The sequence below is a fragment of the Phasianus colchicus genome, chromosome 10 (assembly GCF_987193195.1).
Source record: "Phasianus colchicus chromosome 10, bPhaCol1.hap1.1, whole genome shotgun sequence".
NCBI classification, from domain to species: Eukaryota; Metazoa; Chordata; class Aves; order Galliformes; family Phasianidae; genus Phasianus; species Phasianus colchicus.
The window spans coordinates 109997-128089 of record NC_143445.1 but is presented as its reverse complement, the minus strand read 5'-3'; the positions used below and the strand labels follow the sequence as shown (position 1 = coordinate 128089).

At 48.7% G+C, this 18093-nt stretch overlaps 2 protein-coding genes and 1 pseudogene across 2 annotated transcripts; 1 reads left to right on the top strand and 2 right to left on the bottom strand.

Annotated features, from left to right (window-relative positions):
- Window positions 1-792: 792 nt before the first annotated feature.
- LOC149916496 (olfactory receptor 14J1-like) lies at window positions 793-1755 on the bottom strand. Its single transcript, XM_090146916.1, has one exon. It carries the CDS (start codon window positions 1753-1755, stop codon window positions 793-795), a length of 963 nt encoding a protein of 320 aa, XP_090003042.1.
- A 7879-nt stretch (window positions 1756-9634) lies between these two features.
- Window positions 9635-10603, top strand: LOC149916495 (olfactory receptor 14J1-like; annotated as a pseudogene).
- Window positions 10604-15965: 5362 nt separating this feature from the next.
- Window positions 15966-16925, bottom strand: LOC149916494 (olfactory receptor 14J1-like). The gene has a single exon (XM_090147771.1). It carries the CDS (start codon window positions 16923-16925, stop codon window positions 15966-15968), a length of 960 nt encoding a protein of 319 aa, XP_090003897.1.
- Between the last annotated feature and the right edge of the window lie 1168 nt (window positions 16926-18093).

Below are 18093 nucleotides of genomic sequence, written 5' to 3'. Positions count from 1 at the left end.
TCTTCATCAATGACACAGATGATGGCATCGAGTGCACCCTCAGCAAGTTTGAAAATGACACCAAGCTGAGCAGTGCAGTTGATCCATGGGAGGGAAGGGAAGCTATCCAGAGGGACCTGGACAGGCTGGAGAAGTGGGACCATGTGAACCTAATGAAGTTCAAGAAGGCTAACTGCAAGGTGCTGCACTTTGGCTGGAGCAATGCAAGGTGTTTATACAGACTGGGCGAAGAAACGCTTGAGAGCAGCCCTGCGGAGAAGGACTTGGGGGTCTTGGTGGATGAGAAGCTGGACATGAGCCAGCAGTGTGCACTTGCAGCCCAGAAGGCCAACTGTGTTCTGGGCTGCATTAAAAGGGGGTGGCCAGCAGGGAGAGGGAGGTGATTGTCCCACTCTACTCAGCTGTTGTGAGGCCCCATCTGCAGTGCTGTGTCCAGGCCTGGCGCCCCCAGTACAGGAAGGACGTGGAGCTGTTGGGGCAGGTCCTGAGGAGGGCCACTAAGATGACCAGAGGGCTGGAGCATCTCTCGTATGTGGAAAGGTTGAGGGAACTGGGATTGTTTAGCTTGGAGAAGAGAAGGCTGCAGGGAGACGTCATTGTGGCCTTCCAGTACTTGAAAGGAGCATATAAACAGGAACGGCTGTGTACGAGGCTGATGGTGATAGGACAAGGTGCAATGGTTTTAAACTGAGACTGGGGAGCTTGAAACCAGATGATCATTGTGATCCTTTTCAATACAGGCCATTCAGTGATTCTGTGATAACATAGGCACGTTACAGAAAAGACTGCAAGTCATTTGTTGAGACAGATGAGAAGACGATCCCTGCTGAAATGTGACCATGAAACCATTTTCCTCACTGCATCCTTGAGCTCCTGGTTCCTCATGCTGTAGATGAGGGGGTTCAGTGTTGGAGGCACCACCGAGTACAGAAATGAAACCACCAGGTCCAGGGATGGGGAAGAGATGGAGGGCGGCTTCAGGTAGGCAACCATGCCAGTGCTGAGAAAGAGGCAGACCACAGACAGGTGAGGAAGGCACGTGGAGAAGGCTTTGTGCCGTCCCTGCTCAGATGGCATCCTCAGCACAGCCCTGAAGATCTGCACATAGGATACAACAATGAAAACAAAACATTCAAGGACAAAAGAAAAACTAAAAGAAATAATCCCAATTTCCCTGACATAGTCTGATTCTGAGCATGAGAGCTTGAGGATGTGGGGGATTTCACAGAAGAACTGATCCACAGCATTGCCTTGGCAGAGAGGCAGGGAAAATGTATTGGCGGTGTGCAGCAGGGAATAGAGAATCCCAGTGCCCCAGGCAGCTGCTGCCATGGTGGCACAAGCTCTGCTGTCCATCAAGGTCCCATAGTGCAGGGGCTTGCAGATGGCAACGTAGCAGTCATAGGACATGATGGTGAGAAGAGAATATTCTGCTGAGAACAAAAACAAAAAGAAAAAGACCTGCGCAACACATCCTGCATAGGAGATGTGCCTGGTGCCCCAGAGGGCATTGGCCATGGCTTTGGGGAGAGTGGTGGAGATGCAGCCCAGGTCGAGGAGGGCGAGGTTGAGGAGGAAGAAGTGCATGGGGGTGTGCAGGCGGTGGTGGCAGGCTACGGCTGTGCTGATGAGGCCGTTGCCCAGGAGGGCAGCCAGGTGGATGCCCAGCAAGAGCCAGAAGTGCAGGAGCTGCAGCTGCTGCGTGTCTGCCAACGCCAGCAGGACGAACTCGCTGATGGAGCTGCTGTTGGGCATCTGCTGCCTCTTAGCACGGAGTCCTGTGCAGAGTACAGAAGATAATGACATTTTTCAGACACTCCTCCCCCCATTCTACAACATTTTTTTACTTCTCTTTCGAAAATGTTCACATAACTTCACAACTTGGATTAACATGAGCTTCACCAGCCCTTAAGTAGAAGCTTAAAGAGCTCTTACTTTCCTGTCATTTCCTATTCATATCCCAGCCTCCTGTATATCTTCCTCCTATGACCAATTTCCATGCCTCGTATCTTTACCCCATCTTCACTCACAGTGCCCATCCCAAATTCTGTGCACTTAAATTTCTGTTAGAGAAAGCTGCTTGTTTGCAGGATAAGTGCATTATTCATGTCTGCAGAGAATTATGGTAATTTTGCTGGTGCTGTCCTTTGGGAGAACAGAGCTTGAAAGCACATGAGGAGCTTGTTCATATAACTGCAGACTGAAAAATGTACAGTTCAGGATTCTCAGAGATGAGTTCAAATTTCACAGTTCCTTTCAGATTTCTGCCACCAACTCTTTCCCATTACCTAAGAAGATGAAATGGAAAATCCCTGCCCTGTCTCTTCTCTTGAAAAGTGCCTTTGCAAACACTCTGGGGTGCAGTGTATCTGCGATCCCCCAACCCCAGGCAGCAGCTGTGGCAGCAGATCCCTGCCCTGCCCTGCTGTGCAGAGGGCTCCTTCCCCCAGCACGTCTCCCCGCAGCGCCCTGGGCAGCTCCCCAGGCAGGCTGAGTGCTGAGTGCTGAGTGCTGAGTGCTGAGTGCTGAGTGCTGAGTGCTGAGTGCTGAGTGCTGAGTGCTGAGCCTGGCAGGCGGCAGAGTCATAGCCTGCAGTGAGAATTACCTTGTCAAAGGCTGTGAGCAGTGCTCCAGCAGTGAGCTCAACACCTGCTCACACCGTACACATCCTATAAGCTCTCTGCCTTTTCTCTCCTCTCCTCCTGTCACCCGCAGGCTGTGCTGTGCAGAAGAGCTGCTCCTGGGCACAGCTGTCTCTCTGCAGCGCTGCCCACTTGTAGGAGCTCCCTGTGTCCCAGGAGCCCAGCCCAGCTCAGCAGCAGAGGATGTCATTTTCTCTTCCTCACTGCTTTCCCTGGAGACGTCCTTGGGGCTTGCGGGGCTGGCAGCTCCTGGTAAACATTGGGTCATCACTGCAAAACGTACTTTGAAGTCAGATGAATTAATCAACAGTAGACAGACTGATTCCAGAAGCATGGTTCAACAACATAACACATCATGTTCGCCTTGCCAAGTTGCAAATGCCCCATCTGGTGTCAAGGTTTTATGGCTCTTGGTATCAGTATTCCATATCATAACATCATGTAAAGCACCGGAAATTAGGGTTAGGTATTAGAGATAATACTTCAGTTCTGTGTACTGACTGTTCTGGATACCTGGTTCTCAGAAGAGAAGAAGAACCGCATTTCCCGAGGACTCTGAGTTCAGAGGGGAAGATAAGCCATGGGAGGAAGTCCCGGGATCTCTCACTTGCTCGCTGCCTGGCAGTGTGTGGCTACGCTCCCCAGCCGTGCGCCTTCAGTTCAGTGTAAGGCTTCTGGTTTCAGACACTCACTGTCTCATTTTATTTGATTACAGTAAATTGCAATTTTATTTTATAACATTGTGCTATCTTACATTCCAATATCATATTTAGTAAAAATAAGTTTCCTCCTTAGATCTTTGCCGCTGTTTTTTGTTATTTTTATTATTATTTCTTTATATATTATTATATTATATTATATTATATTATATTATATTATATATTTTATTTTATTTTATTTTATTTTATTTTATTTTATTTTATTTTATCTTATTTTATTTTATTTTATTTCTTTATTTTTTGGCCAGTGGGACTGCCAAGCCTTCTGCCCTCTGTCACAGACACACACTGATCTAGATAACTCAGGAACAGACAACACACTCAGTCATATGCTCTGCTTTTAGGACAGGCGTGTGGAGCCAAATGGGGGACCTGATGATAACTGTGGGTCCTTCCCACTGTGGGTTGTCCTAGGATTCCATGACAGTGGGTACAAGCACAGTGATGTTGGATCACTGTGCTGTCACAGTGGGTAGGAGTTCAGTGGCAGCACAGTCACGGTGTTGTCTCGGTAGTGTGGAGAGCAGTGATGTCAGAATTACTGGGTTGTGTCAGTGGTCAGTACTGCAGTGATGTCAGAGTCACTGTGCTGTAAAGGGGAGACAAGCTCAGTGATTTCAGCTCCACTGTGTTGTCACAGCTGATATGAGCACAGTGGTGTTGCAGTCAGACAGGAGCTCTGCATGTGGGTGAGCATCAAACATGGCATCCCCAGAACCAAATGCTACCAGTGAGGAAATGGTGTCTCCACCTTGCGCCTGAGAGATCTCATGTTCAAAGTTCCACTGCAGTTGAATAATTTGTAGAGACTGGGCCCTTCTCACATCCCACATCCTGGCATGAGACACACTGCCCACATGGGACTTGGGCCTCACGGCATCCTTGCACCCCATGCAGAGTCTGGCAGCTGCTGTGCCCTGGTCTTTCATTTGACATCAGACAAACCTCCATCCCACTGCCCCAGGAAGGGCCCTGAGCCAGCAGGAGGGACACGATCTCCCTGCCAAGGCTCTGGGGATCAGGGCTTGGCCTTTCTGCTTCAGAAGACAAAGGAGGCTTTGCTCAGCATCACAGCCACCATCCCAGTGCCGTGGTCTGCCTGCAATCATGGCTTCCAATTTTCTGCTCTAACAAGTCCCTGGGGAAGCTTGCTTGTCAATTGCCCTCAGTGGAGCCCATTAATACTCCAAGAAACTTCACTGTTCCTTCTGACTTGGTCTTCTTGAGCACTTTGTGTAATCTTCTCTCAGTGCTGGAGGTTGACGAACTCGGCAGCAAATGCTCCCTGGGACCCATAACAACCTGAAGAGCCCTCCTGTGCCTTGTGCCTTCCTGTCATCTTCTTCAGGTGTTCAGAACTTGTACACCAAACTGGGCTGGTATCTGGAGAGAGTTTGAAGAGGAAGAGAAGAATGGGCATTTAAGAATTCAATTTATTTATTGATTTACAGTTAGTTTTGAACAAGAATCTAAACCAGCGCTTGGCTATTGATATTGACCCAGGATGTCCCCTAATGAGCTTTGCTCTGTCACTGTGTGGACAAACGTTTTCCTCTACTTCCCCACACCCTTTCTCCTCCCATTGGCCCCATAGGACTGGCATCACTTTTCCTCCCATCACACTTCTCCTCTCCTGTCATGCGCTCAGTGTTAAACCTCCTTTCCAGCAACTCCCACTGGCTTTCCTCAGAGAACCAGCAGCACAAGGGTAATGAAAGATTTTTTTTTCTTTTTTTTTTCTTTTTTCCAAGCAGACAGAAGGAAATGTGATGCAATTGAAAGAACAATAAAACACAGTGTTTAACTGCGCGCCTTGTCCAAACTTCATCTAATGAGGTTTGCCTTTCACAGGGAATATTTGTACAAGAAACAAGTTAGATAGAGATTGGAAGGGATAGATAGAATCACAGTTAAGGAGTTGAGAAAAGAGTCCATCAGACTTAAGAGAGATGGAGCAAATTCCAGTAATCTCCCTGAGTGTGATAGGTCAGCCAGATATTTGGGAGGTATCTGAGTGAACAAAGAGCAAGGGATGGGGAAATATGGAGAGCAGTGGGAAGAGCATGTGTCCAGATGGCCTGCTGAAAACATGTCCTGAACCATGGTCATTGATTGAGGAGAGCTGGAGACACCTGCAGGATGAGGGACATCAAATACGCAGCAGGGTAGAGCAGCGGTGGATGCTGGGCATTGGTCACAGGGCATTGGCACTGGCACCACTGTCTGTGTTCCTGTACCTGAAGGCATCTGTGTCCTGAAAACACAGTTCTGGAAAACACTGTCCCTTTAGGGAAAATAAACAAACAAACAAACAATCCAACAAATAAATAAATAAATAAAAGACACGCTATCCCCTCAAATATGAGTGTTTTCAGCTTACAAAGAGAGAGAGAGCACATGAGAATATTTGAAGTTGTGATGTTTTAACACATTTATATCAACTCCCACTTGCAGTCACCTTTTTGTGCTGAGGATCTGAAATGTAGAGGCACAACTCTGCATCATGCCTTCTCTGCATCTTCTAGCTACGGAGATGGACTTCTTACATAATTTCTGAATAATAGAACAAGGATAAATGATAAAAAAGAAAAAGAGTTTTACATTAGACATTTGGAAAGAATTTCTAACATTCCATGGATCATGATGTGAGGCATGGAGCTGGTGTGGAACAAGTAGCTCAGGGAATATACTTGAAAAAATACCTGAAGTCATCTGTGTTCTGCTAACACAGTTCTGGAAAGCATTGTCTTCAAGAAAAACTAAAAACAGAAAGACACAAAATAAACCAAAAGACAAATGTTTTCAACCTTAAAATAGCAAGGACTCATGAATGATTATTAGAAGTTGAGAAGTGTGTTAGCATGTTTTTATGGATTTCTATCTTTTTCTTCAAAGCATTCTTTCAATTCCATTGGCATTAACGAACATCGTTCAGACTTACAGCTTCACAAAGAAGAGAAGATCCTTTTGTGTCTTGCATGGAGCCTGATGCCCCCAGAATTTCCATGCCCAGAGCTGTTCATGACATCTCTCAGTCTTTGCACTGAGTCACACGGTGGTTCTGATCTCTTTTCATGTTCTCAGACTTTTTTTTTTTTAGATGATCACAGGCAGCACAGCACGCTTCATGCCCTGTAAGATCTGCTGTCTGCCCATCAGCAATAGGCCATGAAGGTGTAGAATCACAAGATAAGCCAGGCTGGAAGGGAATTTGGAGGACGTGTGCCGTCCAAGCCATCACAAAGAGGAACAGACCAAGTTTTTCAGCATTTGCTCCTGGTGGATTTTGAAAACCTCCATGGGTAGAGACTGCAGAGCCTCATTGGGTGACCTGCACCAGTTCTTGTATCAGCTTGTTGTGAAAATGGTGCTTTTCTGATGCACAGGCTGAACCTCTCCTCTCTCACCTCCCACACATGGGCCTGGCTCTGTGCTCTCCATCACCTCCTCAAAGGTTCTGGCAGGCTGCAGTCAGATCCCCTTCAGCCTTCTCTTCTCCAGGCTGGACAAGCTCAGCTCCATCTCCCTATCCACACAGGTGAAGTGTTCCAGCCTCAAACATTTTGTTTGAATCTTCTGAAATCCTCTCCAGCTTGCTGTCGTATTTCTTGTGTTGGGGATTTGAAACGTGGAGGCACTACTCTGCATTATGTGTTCCCTCCGTTTTCTAGCTATGGTCTTGTTCATATAACAAAGCTGGAGACTTTTTACTTGATTTCCAAATAATAGGACATGGTAGAATGGCAATAAAGCAAAAGAGAGTTTTACATTAGACATTTGGAACACAATGATAACATTCCATAGATCATGATGTGAGGCATGGAACAGGTAGCCTTGTTGTGTATACCCCATCCTTGGAGATATTCAAGATGTCAAAAGCCCAAGCATCCTGATCTACTGGGTGACAGCCCTGCATACAGCAAGGGAGATTGAACTGCACAATCTTTAAGGTCCTTCCAACCCAAACCATTCAAGGATTCTGCAATTCCTGTCAGTCTCTTCCAACACGGGATCCTGTTTGCTTAGGTATTCCCTGATCACCTCTACTTTCACCAACAGTACATCTGCCTTGCATCAACATTTCCCACCAGTCTTTGGCACCTAGGATTCCAAGAAGCCCAGTCCAACTAATAAACCGTGAGGTCAGGAAGGAAATGAGGATCAGAGACTTTTCCATCTCCTGTCTCACCAGGTTCCCTGCCCCATTTTACTGTGGGTCCACAGTCTCCCTAGCCTTCCTTTGGTCGCTTACATATTTCTACAAGCCCTTCTTGTCTGTGATATGCCTGGGCACATTCAAGTGCCGTTGAACTCTGACATTCTTATCTCAGCAGATACGCTGGACAAAGTCTGTTTGCTTTGCTGCCAGGTGATTTCTTGTTTCCACTTCCTGTATGCTTCCTTTCTGTGTTTGGGTTTGACCAGGTCAGTCTTTCCCAGTCATTCAGCAATTCAGACATTCTTACTTGGCTTCCTCTTCCTTGGAATGGATTTATTCTGTTTGGAAGCAGTGATACATAGTTACCATATTTTTTGACCCTATTCCCTCAGAGCCTTACCCTGCTGTTCTGTACACCATGACACTTGAAGAAGCCAAGATGTGGTCTCCTGCAGCCCAAAGCTGTGAGCTTGTCTTTCGTCCTCCCATTCAGACTCCTCAGCTCCACCATCCCATGGCCACTGCAGCCCAGATTTGCTTTGACCATCACATTCCCTACAAGCCCTTCCTTGCAAATTAGCATGTGATCCAGCAGGGCACCACCCCTCATAGGTTCCTCTACAGCTTGGTCAAGAAGCTGTCACCTGTGCTCTCCAGGGATCTTCTGGATGGCTTCTCGATGGCACAAACTCAGCAGATTTCAAATTACAATCATGTTTCTTTTGTCTTTGAGGAGCTGTTGGCCATGGAGACCCAGGCACTTCTCAGGGGAGATCAGTGCAGCAGATAAAAATCAGATCTGCTGCTGCTGCTGAGTCGGGCTGGGCTCCTGGGACACAGGGAGCTCCTACAAGTGGGCAGTGCTGCAGAGAGACAGCTGTGCCCAGGAACAGCTCCTGCGCAGCATGCAGCAGGGCTGGAGGCATGATCTGCAAGTGCCATGAGGACAGAAGAGAAAGGAGAGAGATTTGACAGGATAAGTGTGGTGTGAGCAGGCTTTGAGCTCAGTGGAGGAACATTGCTCACAGCCCTTGACATGGTAAGTCTCTGGCTACAGGCAATGCAGCTGCTTTTACTGGAGGAATCACTAAATCTGGGACATCCCAGTGCAAAACGGGCTTCAGACAGTCTGTGTTTCTTTAACAAACACAAACGACTTCTGCTCCAGGTGAGGGCTTCTGTGCTGCAGCTTCAGAGCATAGCCATGTGGGCTGCGTGTCCCGGGACGGCTGCAGGCTGCAGCCGGGTGCCCAGGGCTGACCTGCAGAGCAGGTCCCTGCTGTGCCCCAGGGGCTGTGTGCCGGGGCAGGGACTCTGCCGCCTGCCAGGTTCAGCACTCAGCACTCAGCACTCAGCACTCAGCACTCAGCACTCAGACTGCCCGGGGAGCTGCCCAGGGCGCTGCGGGGAGACGTGTGGGGGGAAGGAGCCTCCTGGCAGGGCAAGGCAGGGGCCTTCTGCTGCCACAGCTGCTACCTAGGATAGGGCATCACAGCTCCATAGCACCCCAGAGTGTTTTCAAGGGTACTTTTCAAGAGGAGAGACAAGGCAGGGATTTTCCTTTTATATTATAGTGCTTTTATATTACTTTTAGATTCATTTTATACAAAAAGGATTGGAGGCTGAAATCTAAAAGGGGTTTTCAACTTTGAACACAGCTCTGAGACTCCAGAATTCTTATCAATCATTTGTTTTGTGTACAGTCACACTGAATGCGCTTTCAGTCTGTCCTTCCCCGAAGGATGGAACCAGCTGAAATAAACATCTCTTTCTGCAGACATGAATAATGCACTTATCCTGCAAACAGACAGATTTCTCAAACACTAATTTAAGTGCACAGAGGCTGGGGTTGGAGGCTCTAAGAGCACTTGGAGTAAAGATATGAGGCATAGAAAGAGCTCCTAAGATGATAATATTCAAATGGCATAAGAATACAAAATGAAAGAAGTAAGAGCTCCTTAAGCCTCTGCTTCTTACAGGATGCTGAAGATCATGAAGTTAAGCACAAGTTATGGATTTAAATGAGCAGTTTCCCTAGGAGAAAGAATAAACATGGTCTTGACTTGTCATTATCTTCTGCACTCTGCACAGGACTCCATGCCCAGGAACTGCAGATGCCCAACAGCAGCTCCATCAGCGAGTTCCTCCTGCTGGCGTTGGCAGACACGCGGCAGCTGCAGCTCCTGCACTTCTGGCTCTTGCTGGGCATCTACCTGGCTGCCCTCCTGGGCAACGGCCTCATCAGCACAGCCGTAGCCTGCCACCACCGCCTGCACACCCCCATGCACTTCTTCCTCCTCAACCTCGCCCTCCTCGACCTGGGCTGCATCTCCACCACTCTCCCCAAAGCCATGGCCAATGCCCTCTGCGACACCAGGCACATCTCCTATGCTGGATGTGTTGCCCAGAAATTTCTGTTTGTCTTTTTCATGTCAGCAGAGTATTCTGTCCTCACTGTTATGTCCTATGACCGCTTCGTTGCCATCTGCAAGCCCCTGCACTACGGGACCTTAATGGACAGCAGAGCTTGTGCCACCATGGCAGCAGCTGCCTGGGGCACTGGTTTCCTTAATTCCCTGCTGCACACTGCCAATACATTTTCCCTGCCTCTCTGCCAAGGCAATGCTGTGGATCAGTTCTTCTGTGAAATCCCCCAGATCCTCAAGCTCTCCTGCTCAGAATCCTACCTCAGGGAAGTTGGACTTATCATGGCTGGTGTCCTTGTCTTATTTGGCTGTTTTTTATTCATTGTGCTGTCCTATGTGCAGATCTTCAGGGCCGTGCTGAGGATGCCCTCTTAGCAGGGACGGCACAAAACCTTCTCCACGTGCCTTCCTCACCTGGCTGTGGTCTGCCTGTTTCTCAGCACTGCCATGTTTGCCTACCTGAAGCCCCCCTCTGTCGCTTCCCCATCCCTGGATCTGGTGGTGTCATTTCTGTACTCGGTGGTGCCTCCAACACAGAACCCCCTCATTTACAGCATGAGGAACCAGGAGCTCAAGGGTGCACTCAGCAAAGTTCTCCATTATACATTGTGTCTCCATCAGAACAATGTTCATCATACTCTCAAGATTGCAAAATAGCCTGCCCTGCCCTCCCCTCTCCAGTGCTGTCACTGCTGATGCACTCCATGACCTCCCAGTGCTGCCAGCCGACACATCTTCCAGGGGCCATTCAGGTGCTGCAGTGACAGTGAGCTCACATCACCACTCCAGCCACCTATCCTCAGCCTGCCTCTCCCTTGCTCCTCTGCCCTGTCCTGTCCCTGCTGGGATGAGTGCTGTAGGGATGCGCTTCCTGTCCCCACATTGACTTCTCCCAGCTGCCAGCCTGGCGGGCTCCTGGGAGTACTGATAGTGGACTTGACGGTGTGGAGCAGAGTGACGGTGTGGAGCAGGGAGAAAAGATGGTATGAAGCAGCATTTTTGCAGTGGTGGCCTCCACGTTCATTTGGCAAGTGAGAACTTGTGCTCAGTGTGCTTGTGGCCTGGAGCTTCTACTCCAGCGTTATCTGCACTGGTCATGGCACAGGAATGACGTTTCATAGACCAGCGACCTCCTTTCTTCCTCACGTTATGTCATAAACCAGTGTCCTTCACTCTGACAGTGTTTGTATTAGCTCATGGATTAAATGAATTAGACCTCTTTTAGTTCTTTGAGTCACAATCCAATGCCTTTTGCTCTCTGCCTCTGTAGCAGATAAATTTTACATAACCTTCATCTGAGGACTGACCTGATGGATTTTTCCACATTGTTCCTTTTTAATGTCCATAGTTTGGTGGGGATGTTTTCCCACTGTGATGGGTTTCACCGCAGTGACTGTGACCCATACTTGAGTCTTTCAGGTTGAGATTGACACCAGTGACCCACAATGGTTCATGGATGTTTGTATTTGTTGGGAATAAATCAGAGTTTCTTGGCCAATTCAGTGCTGGGTTATCCCCAGGGCTCCACTGACTTATCTGGGGGGCATTGAGTGCGCTGGGTTGGGCTGCAGCTACAGGGACAAAGACAACAGTTGGCAGTTACTGCCCTGAGACCCTCTTCCCAAGTTCCATCTGCAGCTTCCAGGGGCTCAGGTCTCCTGCAGGTCCTCTCGGAAAGCTGCCTGTCCCAGACAGGACCTCTGAGGCTTCTGGAGATGGCATGGGATGCTTCTGATCACACAGTGGGGTTTTGCTCCCTGTCATTTATCCATCAATTAATAGGCATTTCCTATTAATATTTATCGTTTCCTGTCTACCTATGTAAAGTACTTCTCCTTTTGGGAAGGTGAACCACGCTGGTGGGATATGGCTGAGGAGTATGCTCTCTTTTTAGGGAAGTTGTATTGTATTTTACTGTTGCTTGTTTTAAAGTTGGAAACCTGTCCTGTGCCCGTGTGCAGACAGTTCTCTAAGGAAAGCAGGTAAAGGAATGGTCTGAAGGAACTGTACCATCCAGCTGCAGACTTCAGTGGAGAATTCTGCCATAGGGAAAAGTGATGCAAGTGCCAGGTGGCATACAGCAGACACGTCAGGCCTGGGGAGGTGAGCAGTCAGGTTGTCCGTACTGTGTCAGACCTCAAGCAATTGCTTTTCCTGCCTATGCAGGTCTCCTTAGGAGACTCTCTGGATCAACATCAATTGGAGAATGATGTTCCAAAAGCAACAAGATGCACTACTTGAAATCTGAGAACATTTTTATTGAAAATAAAAATTGCATTTATGTCAACTCAGTTCTGATGGAATCCGTGACAGCGCTGTATGGTGGCATCCCTGTGGCTGCAGGCAGGCAGGCAGTGTGCAGCACTGCCACAGCTGGCCTCCCTGCTGAGACCATCATATCAGAAGAGGCTGCTCAGAGCAGGGCCAGAAGTCTGAATCCCTCTTCCAAAGCTGTGCTAGGAATACAGTCAAGGATTTGCCCTCAGCTAAGTCCTCTTGCTTTCCTGGCTTCTGCATGGTTCAGAGTCCAAGATCTATAAGGACCAAAGGACACTGAAAATAAAACACATTTGAAATCTTTGAAATCTTCTTCCTTTACTACATTATGAATCCTCTCCACCTAGCTGTATAAATCTGGACTTCTAGCATATTATGGAACAGAAATGGCTCACTGCAACTTTCTGCACTTCAGAGAGACTCACAGTACATTTGATGCTGGGTCTATGAACCTCAGGTACTGTACTAATGGGGCCCACTGAGGGACATTACCAACACAGCCTCCCCTTGGACTTGTTAGAGCAGGTAAATGGAGGCAATGATTACAGTCAGGTAAAGCATTGTGCTGAGATATCTCTTGGTTTGTTTGATGAAGGGCCAAGGTCTGACACCCACACATTGGAGTGGAGATCCATCTCCCTGTAACGGGCATAGATTGATCTAGTTAACTCCATGACAGTATCTGAGGGAATGAGCTCAGGGCTCGTCCTCGGGTTGGTGTGGTGGGGCAGATTGTATTTGACGTGGAGGACAACAGTGTGACACCTCCCAGTCTCTGCACAGGGATGCAAGGAGGCAGTGAGGCCCCATTACCATAAGCATGATAAATCCCCTCACAACCCATGGACAAGGGGACAAAGATTTCATTGGTTTTGGGCCTTCCATCCTCACCAGCACCCACTGCCTTCTCCTCTGCACAATTTCCTATGCTGCTCCAGCCCAGCCCCTATTTCCCTGTGGTCTGCAGACACCCACCTCTCCTCTCCGCCCCGCTCTGACCCTGGCACTGCAGTCATGTCACTGATGTCTCTCAAGCCCCTCTGAACGTCCCTTGAAACACAAAGCCATGGAGTGATCCCTCAGCATGGCCCCACATCATAACCCTTCCAGTGACATTTCCTCCTCCTCATGCCCCGTCTCGAGCTTTCAAGCTGCACTTTGAGGGAGTTTTTTCCCCCTTTCCTCAATTCCACTACCAAGGTCAACTTCATCATGTTGGAAATCACTTCCTCATGGAAATGCCACCCATCAGCTTTCTTGTGGCCTGTCAGCCATTGAGAAGAAGGAACCTCACCATCATCTTCCAAGGCACGTGCCAGCTTCATGGACAGACACGACCAAGTCACGTCCCTCCTGCTATGGAGTTGTGTCCTCACACAGAAGAGCCATCACAATCCCTTACACAAACCTCCTTCTTCCTCCATGGGCCCTTCCTGGTGCTCAGGCTGAGAGGATCCCACAGTCAACACATCAATCTGGCACTTTCTGTCGGCCTCTCATGGACACTGCAGATGTGATCCTGTGTGCACAGATCCCAGCCAGAAGTCAAGGGCTGACCACCAGCTGCTTCAGGCAGAAGGCAGCACACTATTCCTTTCTGGGACACGCTCCTGGGGCTGGCCTGTCAACTCCACACACAGAAGTGACCTCACAGCCACCTTCACAGCCTCGTGCCACCTGCAGGCCCATGAGGGCCTGAGGTAGAGCTGAGCTCATGCCAGCATTCCTATGCCACGGATTTCACCAGGGAATGGTTTCCAGCGTGCGGGGAAGCATGACAGACTCAATATGAGTGATCAAAGCTTTGTTTATTGTGCTAGGAATTAGGGCTTTTATAAATCAAGTACACACGGCATCTTTTGATTATTTACATAATATGTTAACGTGCTCCTAACTGGTCTGTACACAACATTGCTACATCAGCTCGCAATGTTTGGATGTGTGGGTGTGTGCGCATTCTTATCTGCTAGCTCCTGTCTTTTCTGCACATACTGGTTCCTCCTTATCTGCTTACTTCCAGCATCAAGGTCACCCTGACCTTCACTGACATTCTTACTTGTATTTTTCCATCATGATGTGCTCTGTACTGCCGCAAGGATCTTGCTCATACAATGAATCATGGCCTCCTTGCTCTTTCAAGCATTCCTCAACATTCCTACCCACCTCCTTATAGCCTCAAGATGATCAGTCACACGTCACCTCCTGTACAGACATCGCTTCACATTCATCACTGCATTACAGGATTTGCTCTAAGACTCGACCATTCCTGCTCTGCTCTGCATAACCAGGTACCCAAAGTTTAGGGTTAGGGGAGGGATTGAAGGTGAGGAGGGCAGAGCACAGGAGCAGGCTCTGTGGGTGTTCAGGATAGAGATTAAGGCTTAGAAGTCACCTTTTGGGGCAGAGATTAAGCAAAGGTTTGGTGAGAGGGCTTGGTGTTCTGCTAAGGTTTTCAGGACAGTGTTCTGATACAGGTAAACATTACGGATTAGTGTTCTGTTATGGGCTGCAGTGATTTAACAATTGTTAAATACAATATTTTAATGCTAGCAATTAAAGCTTGGTTTTAGCATGAGTGGGAGAGTAAGACTGGGAATCTGTGCAGTCCATTCCTTGGGAATGTTCTTGGCAGCAACAATTAAAGAAGCCCTGAGCCTTCAGCCACTGCCATGAGGAGATCTCCATTAACAATGGACTTGCTGTGGTGGAAACAGTCTGTGTGACAGAAGTGCCCACTGCGTGTCCTTGCTTGTGTTTGCAGCCACACAGCAGCACTGTCACCAAGCCACAGGAGCTGCAAGGCTAAGGGTCTATGGGGCTGAGTTTCAGCTCAACACAGCACCACCACCCCACTGAATTCTGTCTCTTAGAGCAACACTGATCCTTTTCTTGAAAAGTTACTGTCTCACCTCTGTTGGCTGTTCCATTCCTGAGATGGAAGTGGCACCTGACTCAGGAAGGAGAAGGACACAGAGCTCTGCAGGAGGACCTGCACCACCTGCTCATCAGCTCTGTGCTACCCCACAGTTGCTCTTCCTACCTACAAATTCATGCTCCAGAATGTCTCCTGAGAGTCCTGGGCAACCTTTCCTGGGCTCTCATGTGTGCTTCAGCTACCATAGGTCATTGTGGAGGCAGTGCTCACCTCTCTGTGGCAAATGGAGAGAAGCACAGAAGTGAGGCTTCAGGGAAACGTTTATGCGTCTCAGATGAAAACCCATATCCAAGACATTTTACTATGCACGGTCTCACAGAGACTGAGGAAGAGGGGATCTGACAACCAGCGTGCAAAACAGGTGCTGCTGCTGGCCTGTCAGAGGCACTGACAGATGTGAGCCTGAAAGCACAGACCCCAGCCAGGATCCAAGGGATGGCCCGTCAGCTATTACAGGCTGCAGTCACCGCACAGTTTCATTAACAACTGTATGCTTCCTGCTGGATTATGGGTTTCTGTGAACAACTTACCCCAGCAGCTCCAGAAATGTCTCACAAGAAGGAAGACAAAGACATTGTATGGCCTTTGTTCTGATAAGGTTCACAGATAGGCTGATTGCTCAAGTGCACTGTGTCTGGGTTACACTACATAGGTGCAAGGTGGATAGGAATGGACAGGCATAATGAAGTTTCAATGAAAACATTAGAATACATAAAACACAGAATAAAACATTCAGTAAATTACACTTAGAAAATGAACACACAAACCAAATAAGGTTTGATTCTGTTAAAATCTGCATTACAAAACTTAGTTATAAATAGGTGGGCAGTTCATTGCTTTTGAAACACATTTGTTCATCAGTTTCCGAAGAGCATCTTTGAGCTCCTGGTTTCTCATGCTGTAGATGAGGGGGTTCACTGCTGGAGGCACAACTGAGTACAGAAATGACACCAGCAGGTCCAGAGATGGGGAAGAGATGGAGGGCGGCTTCAGGTAGGCAACCATGCCAGTGCTGAGAAAGAGGCAGACCACAGACAGGTGAGGGAGGCACATGGAGAAGGCTTTGTGCCGTCCCTGCTCAGATGGCATCCTCAGCACGGCCCTGAAGATCTGTGCATACGACACAACAATAAAAACAAAACATCCAAGGACTACAGAAAAACTAAAAGCAATAATCCCAGTTTCCTTGAGGAAGTCTGACACTGAGCAGGAGAGCTTGAGAATCTGGGGGATTTCACAGAAGAACTGATCCACAGCATTGCCTTGGCAGAGAGGCAATGAAAATGCAGTGGCAGTGTGCAGCAGGGAATAGAGAACCCCAGTGCCCCAGACAGCTGCTGCCATGGTGGCACAAGCTCTGCTGTCCATCAAGGTCCCATAGTGCAGGGGCTTGCAGATGGCAATGTAGCGGTCATAGGACATGATGGTGAGAAGAGAATATTCTGCTGAGAACAAAAACAAAAAGAAAAAGACCTGTGCAGCACATCCTGCGTAGGAGATGTGCCTGGTGCCCCAGAGGGCATTGGCCATGGCTTTGGGGAGAGTGGTGGAGATGCAGCCCAGGTCGAGGAGGGCGAGGTTGAGGAGGAAGAAGTGCATGGGGGTGTGCAGGCGGTGGTGGCAGGCTACGGCTGTGCTGATGAGGCCGTTGCCCAGGAGGGCAGCCAGGTAGATGCCCAGCAAGAGCCAGAAGTGCAGGAGCTGCAGCTGCTGCGTGTCTGCCAACGCCAGCAGGAGGAACTCGCTGATGGAGCTGCTGTTGGGCATCTGCAGTTCCTGGGCAGGGAGTCCTGTGCACAGTACAAAAGATAATGAGGAGACAAGACCATTCTCAGGGATTCTTCCCTCAACAATCTATAAACGTTTTTCTTTCTCTTTGGAAAATGTTTGTTTAACTCCCTAACTTGAATTTATTTTCATGAGCTTCACAATCCCTTAGGAAGGAGAAGTCGAAGGAGCTCTTACTTTCCTGTCATTTCCTATTCATATCCCAGCCTCCTGGATATTTTCCTCCTCTGAGCAATTTACATGACTCATATTTTTACCCTGCTTGCACTCAGAGTCCTCATCCCATCTTCTGTGCACTTCAAATTCTGATAGAGAAAGAAATCCTGTTTACAGGATAAGTGCATTATTCATATTTACATACTCAGTAGTACTGTCCTGTCCTTCAAGAAAGGTAAAGAAAGTGAAGCTGAAACCACTTTCCATGTGACAGTTCCCTCCCTCCCCCCTCCCCCAAAAAAAGAAAAAAAACATAAAAGTACAATTCAGGAGTCTAAGAGATGTTTTCAAAGTTGACGGCCCCTTTTAGATTTCAGCCTCCAATCCTCTTCCCTTCCTTATGAACAGAGAAAAGGAAATGGAAAATCCCTGCCTTGTCTCTCCTCTTGCAAAGCATCTTTGGAAAAACTCTGAGGTTCAGTGTAGCTGCAATCCCCCTGCCCAGGCAGCAGCTGTGTCAGCAGAAGGCCCCTGCCCTGCCCTGCTCTGCCGTGCTGGGGGCCTCCTTCTCCCCACACGTCTCCCCGCAGCGCCCTGGGCAGCTCCCCGGGCAGGCTGAGTGCTGAGTGCTGAGTGCTGAGTGCTGAGTGCTGAGTGCTGAGTGCTGAGTGCTGAGGGCTGAGTGCTGAGCCTGGCAGGCGGCAGAGTCCCTGCCCCGGCACACAGCCCCTGGGGCACAGCAGGGACCTGCTCTGCAGGACAGCCCTGGGCACCCGGCTGCAGCCCCGGCTGCACAGCCTGCAGCCGTCCTGGGACACACAGCCCTCAGGGCTGTGCTCTGATGCTGCAGCAGGAAAGCCCTGGTTGGGAGCAGACCTGTTTCCATGATAAAGAAACAAGGTGTCTGCATCCTGATGTTCAATGGGACATCCAAAATCTAGTGATCCCTGCAGTAAAAGCCACTACACTGCCTGCAATGAGAAACTTACCT

Excerpts from the sequence above, each read along its gene's own strand:
- LOC149916496 (XM_090146916.1), bottom strand. The coding sequence starts at position 1,755 with ATGCCCAACAGCAGCTCCATCAGCGAGTTCGTCCTGCTGGCGTTGGCA.
- LOC149916494 (XM_090147771.1), bottom strand. The coding sequence starts at position 16,925 with ATGCCCAACAGCAGCTCCATCAGCGAGTTCCTCCTGCTGGCGTTGGCA.